This window comes from Nicotiana tomentosiformis, chromosome 4, assembly GCF_000390325.3.
Source record: "Nicotiana tomentosiformis chromosome 4, ASM39032v3, whole genome shotgun sequence".
Lineage (NCBI taxonomy): Eukaryota > Viridiplantae > Streptophyta > Magnoliopsida > Solanales > Solanaceae > Nicotiana > Nicotiana tomentosiformis.
The window spans coordinates 59,475,837-59,487,925 of NC_090815.1; the positions used below are offsets into that span (position 1 = coordinate 59,475,837).

At 40.4% G+C, this 12,089-nt stretch overlaps 1 protein-coding gene across 1 annotated transcript; it reads right to left on the reverse strand.

The window, feature by feature from the left end:
- Positions 1–1,200: 1,200 nt before the first annotated feature.
- On the reverse strand, positions 1,201–10,183 carry LOC104118794 (uncharacterized). Its single transcript, XM_009630154.4, has 4 exons — positions 9,341–10,183; positions 3,966–4,137; positions 2,142–2,319; positions 1,201–1,927 (listed from the first exon to the last, which is right to left on the reverse strand). The coding sequence occupies exons 1-4, from the start codon at positions 10,107–10,109 to the stop codon at positions 1,403–1,405; spliced, it is 1,644 nt and encodes a 547-aa protein (XP_009628449.1). The 5' UTR covers positions 10,110–10,183; the 3' UTR covers positions 1,201–1,402.
- Between the last annotated feature and the right edge of the window lie 1,906 nt (positions 10,184–12,089).

Below are 12,089 nucleotides of genomic sequence, written 5' to 3' on the forward strand. Positions count from 1 at the left end.
GAAAATCATACGCAAGCTAACACCGTTTTCCTCGACGTTATGAGTATCTCGAACCGCAGATCGAGTTCCACCATGGATGCTATTCTCGGGTTCAGCATGTAGGTTCGCCTCAATGGCTACATGCAAATTGATATCAATTGGCGCTCCGATTCGAGCTCCAACGGTGTTCACAAGTGGTCTTTCAGTACTGGGTGTCAAGTTGTTGTTTTCGTCTTGAAGACCGGCCCCGTTATCGATCGGTGAAGCCATTTGATTGATGGTTATTCGTAGCTGATCCGAAATTCAAGATGTTTTCGGAAATAAGCGCAAAACACAATGGCGTGTTTTTTCAGATTCGTATCAAATAACCACTGTTATCCTTGGCCCCACGGTGGGCGCCAAACTGTTTACCCGAAAAATGGATAGAGTTGAATTTATACGTAGTTCCAAGAATATGTGGCGTAACTTGATACAAATTGTAAGGATAAATAGAAATAGAAATATGGATTGCAAAGAATGCGAAATAGATAAGGTTATAAGGAACAATGAATCTTAGGCTTCAACAAATAGAATCAATTTAAGAAATCTGAAAGAACGATTCTTTACTGTGGGAGGATATAGCGTTTTTATTACAATGTAAGCCTGAGAAAACCTGCCCTTGATAAATGATAACCATGCCCTTTATAATAGAGGGACCTTGCTCTAAGCATAATAAAAAAAAAATACTCAGTGGGAGACCCATGATAAATCAGTTTTTCCACAATTTCTGCCAAGATTCTCGCTAGTGGGATTGCAACGGCTTTTGTCTGTGAGCTCGATATTGCTTTGAGCCTTCGATCTTGGTTTGAGCTCGATTCTGACTCGAGCTCTCGATCTTGGCTCGAGCTCGATTCCGACTCGAGCTCTCGAATTGATTCGGGGCCAATGTTGGTTGGTCTCTAGATCATAAACATGATAGCTTTACTCAGCGTCATAGTTCGATTTGGACTAGAGCTCGAAAACGATGTCCAACTCGACATGGATCGGCCCCTCGGGTTCGAGGCTTGTTTGTTCCATCTTTAGAGTCTCAGTTCGATCGACCATCGTTCGAATTCGATCGGACGTGCGAAAGCCGAAATCTATTTCGACCGTATACAATCTCAATGACACAGATTGGACGCTTTAGAGAACTTCAAAGGCACTGCTTCTGAAGAGGTTACTGTGCATAAAGATGGAAGCATGGAATCACTAAACGAGGTTTCCTTCTAGTGTAAAAACTAGTTCTGACAGAAGTTGGAGAAAATGAACTATAATACAGAACTCTACTTTTCAGTATACATATCATGGGAACACCATGACCAAAAAACTCTGGAAAGTGATGAAAAATTGCAGAAGTGAATTTTGTTCAAGTTTCCAACAGGGCTGTTTGATGAAGTAAAGATTTTCATTGTTCTGACTGTCCAAAATATCTGCCAGATATTGTGAGCAACATATTTAGCATAATAACTTCATCATCGAGTTTGGACTTGTCAGCTCTCAAGATTGCACATTTCCGGATTAATGACCGTAGGGCTGCACATGTATCGGCATCAAGAGGAGTATCAACCGCAGTGCACAGAGCAAACAACCATAAGCAGTCGTCCCTTGAAAGAGTGGTCATGCTTTGTACAGCTGTAATTCGCTTCCTTAACATTGTGACTCGAGCTACAGCATCCATTTGTAAGATAACAGATAAGGTAGGGCTGTTGACAAATCTTTCGGCAAGAGATGACTTAGGTATGGAATTTCCCAAGGCAGAATCATCACCAGCAGCACATAGGTAAGACTCGTCTTCTCCTGGCATTAAACCATCAAACTTATCCAGAATAATGCCCTCAGGAAGCTGATTTGAAGAGTGTTCTTGATCAACAAAGGTTGCAGAATGCAGCTGGCTGGAAGTTCCAATATTAGCTGGCAAACGTGATAAAGCCTGAAACGAACCACAAGTTCCTTCCATAAAAAATATATATAAAGTGTTCCAGGAGCACTACCAGCACCAAAACTCAATAAAAACAAAGCATTTCTGATCGTATTTTCAGGGGGAACGAGCAGAGCTCGTAATATGATACTGACACTTGGATGACTCAAAACAACTATTGCATTTCCATTTCTAAAAATACTTCAAGCAAATATGCAGAAAATACCTGTCTTAACTCTGAAAAATCAGCAAGGAATGCTTCCTCCCACTCCTTGAGCGGCAACAAGTGCTCTAGACAGCTTGCAATATCAGGAATTTGGGGCATGTAATACGTCTGTTCTTTGTTAAGTCTACTGCCTTCAACTTTTGCAACCTTCACTTTGGGCAACAGTGATGCTTCCCACCTAGGACAATTTCAGCATACACATCATTTTAGAGCCAACTTAACGCCACGGCCAGCCAAACAGGTTACAGAAAATGAGGAAATTTGGAAATACAAAGTCTAGCTAACTTGTAAAAATATCCACCAAGTCTCAAAAGGTGTTTAAAATTTAGCTAACAAATGCTCACTGAAAATACTCATAAGATTGTCAAACAAAGCCTCTCTTTTAGCTTTAACTCGAATCAAGAGCTTCACTCTGCCTGGGCACAAGTGTACAATACATCAGGTACGATACTGGTGACCAAGAGTTTAAGACTGAAAAATTAGAGGGGGACAATAAGAGCCACGAAAGATGCTTAGCCTCCTATTGTGGCAGAGAAAAGAAGGCACGGTCAATCTGGCAGCAGAGCTGAAAGCTCCTGAAAAGACACAGTGTCTCCCCTACTCCCTGCTCCTTACCGAAGCAAACGTAGCATAAAAGTGGAGTTCGCAGGACCTATGTTACTCGGACTCTTTAAAAATGTTGTTGGGTGCGTGTCGGATCCTCCAAATTTAGTACATTTTTGGAGGATCCGACACCGGTGCGGCAGCACTTTTGGAGAGTCCGAGCAACATAGCACAGGACAACAATTGACGACTTGACGTATGCCGTTGCATAAGATTGATTGAGCATGTGAGGAAAGGGGATATGAAAGTGGAATGGAAAGCTAGTGAGAGAATGCCCAACTTCTCTCTAGAATTCTGGTATGCCAGTTTTGTCAGAAAACTGTTTCTTTGGTTTTCTCCAATCATGTCTTAAAGTGATTGGTTAAAAAACAGACCTATTAATGATGCAAAGAAGAATTTATTTCATAGCTGTGGTAACAAGTCTTATGACAGTGAAGCATGGTACAATTGGGTTGAAACAACAGAAAACTCCACATGCCGTATGGAATTTTCACAAAGCTTCAGAGGGACGTGAAGCATAGTTGCTGTTCAAGGCAGCAGAGTTTGATCATTCTACCGGAAGTTGTAGTGTTGTACACAGTTCAGGGTAGAATGGCTTGGCAACAAAGATTTGAGTCTCTCATGTTGAAAGGTGAGGTCTTCAGAAACGAGAAAGATTTAGACTCAACTACATTCGCAGAGGTGGTGAAACAAAACAGGTGCTCCTAAAAAAGAACAATCCTGATTTCAACAGAAACATTAACAAAGGTGCCCTAGGTGATAACATTAAGGTCCATGGCAACATCATTCCATCACCTGATTTTCTAAGCAGATGCCTTGGTAGTTCATTTGAAGAAAACCAAGAATTGCCTATATGTTTGGACATGCACAGGTGGGTGTTGAATAGATGGATAATCCCAGGGAATCAGGTATTCGATATGGGATGTTGGAAGCACCTTGCATCTCTCTGATAACAACTGAAAGCACTACAGTGAATGTAAAATATGAAATTGCATTTTCTAGAAAAAAATCTTAAGGATAAAATAAGACAATCGCAATGCAATTAACTCAAAAATTTAAAGGAATAGCTAACAGAAAAGGTTCATCCAGCTCTAGACCGACTTCAAGCACAATTTGTCATCCTAGATCTAAGCCTTATTCTTTTTAATTTCTGCAACAGCCATAACATTGACCAACCATAGTCTAAGAGCAACCCTATTAAAGACAGATAGAAGATGATACCTGACACGCCGAAGATACTCAAGTCCATCTTCAGGAGGACCAGAATCGAAGTCCGGCTCTCCTGTAACTATAAAGGCAGGTCTTTGAATGCTACTATAATCATCATCGCTATCATCACTTTCTTCATTAACATTGCATTCTTGATCATGCAAGTGCTCTGAATGGTCATTACCTGAAAGGCATAAACAATTACTTACATACATTCAGCTACTTCTATTACAGGTCTCGGTAAATCCAGAAAAATCAACTAATAGATCATCCTCAAGCAAATTTTACGTCGAGTATTATTCACTTCAAATGCAAATGATATTTCATCAATTCACTCACTTTACAACTGCAAGTAGACAAAACATTTACACCAGCAGTTTATTTTCCAGTGTACTACTTTCTACTTACATAAACAATACACATAAACACATCAGCACTCTATCTACCACAGTATCAACGTTTCAATTACAAGAGCTAGCTATCTACACTCAGAATCATCACTGTGGTCAGATATGAGCAAATAAGGAATAAATGTCCATCCCAAACACTTCTCTGCACAGCAGAGGTATTGTACAATGGTTAGAAATGCTCTTCCCTTCAACCCTTTATCTCGAACTGGGTACATTTAGTAAAGACCTAATGGCTAGTTAAAACACGAAGTCTTTCAGATTCCTAATTGTCATGTTTCTTTGTGTATAAACTTTCAGATGTTTTCCTTGTTCTTTTGCTGCCAAAACACCTGTGCCAACAGAAATTTAGAAATCCATCAAATTGACACAACCAGAACGAATGTGTAAGAGAAACACACAGATTCAAGAATCCAACCTGTCAATCTCTTAACGTAGTACCACCATGCTGACAGAAATGAACACTATTTAACAAAGATTGAGGGTCGTTCAGTTCAGGTCTGGGATATCCATAGGATATCCAACAACAACATACCCAGTAATATCCCACACCGTGGGATCTGGGGAGGGTAGTGTTACACCCCATGTTTTCGTACATGGAAGTACGCCATAAGTAAATTGATATAAGCTCGGAAATGAGATGTTACATTCTGCATTTTCGTACGTTAAGGTTTCGTCATAAGTTAATCGACGTAAGTTCGGGAATGGGATTATTTTGAGATAATTCTTAATTATGTGGGTAATTGATTAATTATTGGGTAATGGGATGTTACCTAATTAATTGGGGATATATTGGATAAGTATTAAAGGGCATGAGGTGGCAGCCCCCCCTTTCACATCTAGTGACTCATAGCTTAGAATGAAAGGTGGCTATTTAAAAGGTCATACACATGACACTTACGTAAAAGATATTAGAAGTTTGGCATTTTGAGCATCATTTTTTGGCCTTAAAATAATCAAAGGTAATCTTATAACTTTTGTTCCTAATTCCAACATTTCAAAAACGGACATTTATCTCAATCCAACAAGAACAATTCCAACGATTATTTTGGCTTCAACGAGATTTTTTACAAAATCTTCAACCAATTCCTACAAAAGAAATCCAACGAGATTTCTTAGCACATTAGCAATGTGAAATTTTGCGATTCTAAGGGAGTACGGTGCAACCTTTTCCAAGAATATCATACGGATTTTTCCCTACTCCATGTATGTTAAGGCTATCCCGTCTTTCTCTTTGGCATGATCTATACGACCCAAAGGAAATGAGCAAATGCACAACTTCCATAAATTACTCTATTCGTAGAAATGCTAGAGATGTGTATATTCTTGTTTTCCCATAAGTCTTATTATACTATCGTTTGTTCATGAGTCTCAGAAAATACGTAAGTTGATAAAGTTTGTTTCATGATATTAATCAGAGGCATAATGGTCTTATGACACTCCAAAAGATTTTATTGACGTATTTCCCATGCATTGCATTCATTTATACATGCATATTGACCCATGACCAGATGGCGTTATATACGCGTATATATGTATGTATATGTATATGGGATATGGGAAAAGGTTACGGCGTTATATACGCACCACCACCTGATCAGCTGGTATACGTTGATGATTTGCCCACAGTGGCCGAAACGATATGATGGGATGCCCTCAGAGGCTTGATAATGTTATGAACGCATATACCTATGCATGATATGACATTTATACGCATATGCATGACATTATAAAAATGAAATGATTCACAGAGTTATGCAAACGTACATGTCGAGCCTTTTACTCTATGTTTCTCTCATGTCTATTATTTACTGATTTTCATTCTTTACATACTCGGTACATTATTTGTACTGACGTCACTTTTGCCTGGGGACGCTGCGTTTCATGCCCGCAGGTCCCGATAGATAGGTCGAGAGCCCTCCAAGTAGGCTATCAGCTCAGCGGAAAATGTTGGTGCGCTCCATTTGCTTCGAAGTTGCTTGTTTGGTTAGTATGATTTAGACGTGTATTGTTTGGTATGGCGGGACTCTGTCCCGACCTTTATGAAAATTATGTATCCTTAGAGGCTTGTAGACAGATGTCATGTACGTAAAAGATTGTATGACCTTGTCAGCCTATGTTCAGTGTATGAGTGGTTATTTTGGTCTTATAGGCCCTATGTCTTATGTATAAGTTGGTATTACATGTTGTATTCTACTTATCTCACGGCAGCCTTCCAGCTCAATTATCTATGATAGTATGACATGAAAAGATATGTTATGTTGGTACTCGGTTGAGTAAGGTACCGGGTGCCCGTCGCGGCCCATCGGTTTGGGTCGTGACAGGTAGTGTGTACGCAGACCTTATCCCTACCTTGTGAGGATAGAGAGGTTGTTTCCAATAGACACTCGGCTTAGGAAAGCATAAGCACCACGTTAATGAAAATATAGACAAGAAGGGACAGTACCAAGAAGCCATATAAACGCAGAATAAAAACAACCAAATAATAAGGTGATCAACAATGAAAGAAAACAACGGTTAGTCATAAAAACCTATTACCAACAAAAGGCGAGACTGCGCGCCAATACTACTGTTATGAACACTCTAGACTACCTACTCTGTTACCCTAATCCTCGACCTCCATACCTTCCTATCAAGGGTCATGTCCTCCGTCAGCTAAAGTTGCGCCATGTCTTGCCTAATCACCTCTCCCCGCCTCTTCTTTGGCCTACCTCTACCTCTCCGTAGGTCCTCCAATATCAACCTCTCACACCTCCTCACCGGGGCGTTTGTGCTCCTCCTCCTCACATGACCAAACCACCTAAGTCGCGCTTCCCGCATCTTGTCCTCAATAGGGGTCACACCCACCTTGTCGCGAATAACCTCATTTCTGATCCTATCTAACCTGGTGTGCTCGCACATCCATCTCAACATCCTCATCTCTGCTACCTTCATCTTCTGGACATGAGCGATCTTGACTGGCCCACACTCAGCCCCATACAACATCGTTGGTCTGACTACCACTCTGTAGAACTTACTCTTAAGTTTCGGTGGCACCTTCTTGTCACACAAAACACCGGAAGCGAGTCTCCATTTCATCCATCCCGCCCCAATACGATGTGTGACATCTTCATCAATCTCCACAGCCCCCTGAATAATAGACCCAAGGTACTTAAAACTCCCTCTCCTAGGGATGACCTGCGAGTCCAGCCTCACCTCTCCTCCCCCTCCTTGAGTCTCGCCACTGAACTTACACTCCAAGTATTATGTCTTCCAAGTATTCTGTCTTCCAAGTATTCTGTCTTGGTCCTGCTCAACTTGAAACCTTTAGATTCCAGGGTCTGCCTCCATACCTCTAATTGCACGTTCACACCGTCTCGTGTCTTGTCAATCAATACAATATCATCTGCAAATAGAATGCACCACGGCACCTCCTCTTGGATGTGGCGCGTCAGTACATCTATCACCAGAGTAAACAAAAAAGGGCTGATTGTCGACCCCTGATGCAACCCCATCATCACCGGAAAATGGTCTGAGTCCCCACCCACCGTCCTCACTCGGGTCTTTACTCCATCATACATGTCCGTAATCAACCTAACGTAGGCAACAGGTACACCTCTAGCCCTCCAAACATCTCCACAAAACCTACCTCAGAACTTTATCGTACGCCTTTTCCAAGTCGATGAACACCATATGCAAGTCCTTCTTTCTCTCCCTATACTGCTCCATCAATCTCCTAACAAGGTGGATGGCTTCTGTAGTCGAACGCCCCGACATAAACCCAAATTGGTTCTCAGAAATAGACACACTCCTCCTCACCCTTAGCTCTACCACTCTCTCCCAGACTTTCATAGTATGGCTAAGCAGCTTGATACCCCGATAGTTATTGCAATTTTGAATATCACCTTTGTTCTTGTATACAGGAACCATCGTCCTCCACCTCCACTCTTCGGGCATCTTCTTCGTTCTAAAAATAACATTAAATAACCTAGTAAGTCACTATAAGCCTGCCTTGCCCGCACTCTTCCAAAACTCCACCGGGATTTCATCCGGTCCGGTTGCTTTGCCACTGCTCATCTTACACATAGCCCCCTCACTCTAATCCGCCTACAATACCCAAAGTCACAACGACTCCCGGAGAGTTCCAAATCACCCAGGAATGCTCTTGTCCCCCTCCTCGTTCAAGAGACTATGGAAGTAGGTCTGTCATCTCCGACGGATAAGCCCCTCATCCAACAAAACTCTACCTTCTTCGTCCTTGATACACTTCACTTGGTCCAAGTCTCGCGCCTTCCTTTCTCACGGCTTGGCTAACTTGAACAACCTCTTATCCCCACCTCGGCCCTCGAGCTCCTCATACAAACGACTAAAAGCTGCAGTCTTGGCCGCCGTAACTGCTAACTTTGCGTCTTTCTTAGCCAACTTATAATGCTCCATATTCGCCCTCTTCTCCTCCTCATCTACACTTTCCACTAGCTTCAGATACACTACTTTCTTGGTTTTCACTTTTCCTTACGCCTCTCCATTCCACCACCGGTCTTCCTTGTGACCACCAGAGTAACCCTTTGAGATCCCTAATACCTCTCTCGTGACTTCCCTAATGCACTGCGCAGTCGTGTTCCACCTCCTATAATTCTGGCATAACCATGGGATTATCTATCTCACCTCCTATACTATATCGTATTAGCTAATACACACAATCAAGCATGGGATAAGTATAATCCCAAATTTTATACCGTAATTAATATCTTTATCCCGGTAACCAACTTTAACTATCAAAACTTCCAAATATATTACTACTAGCTAAACTTCACAACATAATTATTTCTATCGGACTCCACAAAGCATCATGTAATCTTTACTGAAATATAGTAAATTATACCCTCAAGAAACACCAGGTACCAAAGAACAAACAGCATTAGCAACACTACTATTCAACAAAGCAGAAAAAAGAAAATTCAGATAATACAAGTTGTTGAGAGAAGGATAGAAAAAACTTACCAGAAATCACAGGGGTATTTTCTTTTCCAAGGTGTCTACGAGGCCGGCGGATGTGCTTTTGAGTATAAGAATCAACGAGGCCATCGTACTCCTTTTGCACAGTATCATCAAGCCCAATGTACACCTCAGTCCATTTTTTCCTCTGTTCTTCCATTCCAATAAATCTCAAAATTTCCAACTCCTTTCTACAATAAACCCTTTTCTCTTCTCCTCCTCCTTTCCTCAAATTCTTTTCTTTGGCTTCTTCCATATTACTAAGTTTTGCTTTTCTTGCCACCATTTTTTCTCCATTCTCTTTTTCCACTTGATGAATTGCATTCTTTTTCTTCCTATTACTTGCTGATTTCCCATCAAAACCCCTCAATCTTTTATCAACAGTGCAACTTTTTCCAACTTGAGAGATATCAAACATTGCTGTATCATCAATTACTTCAATCTTCAGTGAACACCGCACAGTCCCATCATCTTTGGACCCCAACAAATTCTCTTCAATACTCCCCTTGTCTTCTTCTTTCTTGATGGATTCACCAGCCAATATTCCACTTTGGGTCACAAAATCTGTAACTTTGGGCACAAGGGTTTTGTCTTTGACTTCAGAGGCACCCATATTGAGATTCCAGCCGATATCATCAATGCTTGTCTTATCAGAGATGGCCTTCTCTGTGAAAGAAAGGGAGTCGGTTTGAAGTTGGTGTCCTTTGGTGTTGGAAGAAACAGAGAGGGGTTCTTTGGAAGCAGAAACAGCATGAGAATCGAAATCGTCGGACATGGCGGTAAATTTTTGTTTGGGGAATTTGGGTTTTTGGCATCAGTTAATATGCTAAAACCTCTTTAAACTATACTCACTTGTGTTAGGCTCCTAAAACCCCTAACTATATTCCCTTCTTATTAAAAGTTATACTCCATCCGTTCTAATTTATGTGAACATGTTTAATTGGGCACGTAATTTAAGAAAAAACGAAGATTTTTGAAATTTGTGGTTCTAAATAAATCAAAAAGGGGCCAGAGTATTTGTGTGGTTATAAAAGCTTCTCATTGAAGGTACAATAGTAAGTGTGAGCTAAATTGTTTCCAAATTTAGAAATTGGTCATTCTTTTTGGAACGGACCAAAAAGAAAATAGATTCACATAAACTGAAACGGAGGGAGTAGTTAATTATGGCTATTAAATTGGCCCCACCTAACCATGTGTAATGGCTAATTAGTGTGACTATTTTTAAAAAATAGTTTCTCGACACGTGTGTTACACATGTATGCCGAGACAGGTAATATATATAATTTTTGTAAAATAATGTTGGGACCAAACACACTCACGCAAGTATACGCGGTCGTCAAGTAATAAAGTGACTAAAAGTCGGATGTCGAACCCACGAGGACGTATGATTAACTATTAACTAAATTAGACTATCCTAATTATCTAAACAAGAATTAAACCTAAAAATATTTTATTCTAAACTAATTAAATAAAAAAATATAAATAATAAACTTTAAACAGAGAAAGAGCAGATTTTTTTATGATATCAATGTAATGAAAACGATCTAGGGTTATGGGCTATCTACCAATCATATTGTATTCTTATATTGAATTGACCAGCTAATTTATCTAGCTTATTGGTTGACAGGGTTAATATTGCTCATAAGAATCTGTCGAGTTCTTACTCGCCTATTCAAGCTAACCTAACGCCTATATGTCTATGGAGTTAGAATCAACAAGAACGCATTTATAATTCATGTAAATCAACCAAGCAAGGCAATTAGGTATATGTCTATCCTAACCACGAATCCGTTCTCCGATGCCCGAGTTCAAGAACTTGCTCTACTCAATCCTATATGCAATCTAGAATTCCCACTTTCGAGTTCAATTTTAGATTCGTAGATAGTATTCAATTAGTGATCAAGCAATTAAATAATTAAGCGCAAGATTGAATAAATAAACCAATATGATAAATCAAGAAGGCAAAATCAATATCAGAATAACAATAGTCATGAAAGAACCACAACCCTAGAACGTGAAGTTTAGCTCCACATAAACATGGTAGCCAAACAACAAATCATACAAAGAAACATAAAAATTACTAAATTTGGTGGGAGAAAGATGAAACTTGATGAATTCCGGCCTCCACAGCTTTGTCGTGGCTTTTTCCCCCTTCCCAATATGTTAGATGACCTAAAGGAGGCGTTTTTGGCTTATATATTGCGTACAAAAGTCGGGGGCCAAAGTTCTCCTATTCCTAGTCCAAATCGGCTTCAGGGATTGATGCTAAGGTGGATGCGACGCATCCACCTCGTCCTCCATTTCTCAGCTTCGCATGCGAGGGTGGATGCGACGCATCCACCCTTTGTTCTTCCATCTCAGCTTTGCCCAGGTGCGGATGCTAAGGCGGATGCTATGGGCCGACTTCACTGCTAAGGGTGCACGAAATCTGATTTTTTTTCTAGATTGGATTCCTCTTCCTCTGGCTAGAGCACCTTTTCTTCATATTTTTGCACTCCAATACCTTAAATCATCACACACAACTCAATTAGTCATAAAACCAATAATTAAACCATGTTGGGCATTTTAAAGATCAAATAGCATCAAAAAGCGGTTAAAATATGGGTAAAGTAACATCAACACATATCGAAATATGCCCAACATTACCACCCCACACTTAAATCTTTGTTCGTCCTCGAACAAACCATCAATATAGTAGACGAAACAAAATTAAGCTCTTATCATTCAAAGCACACTACACATATGACCATGGTTA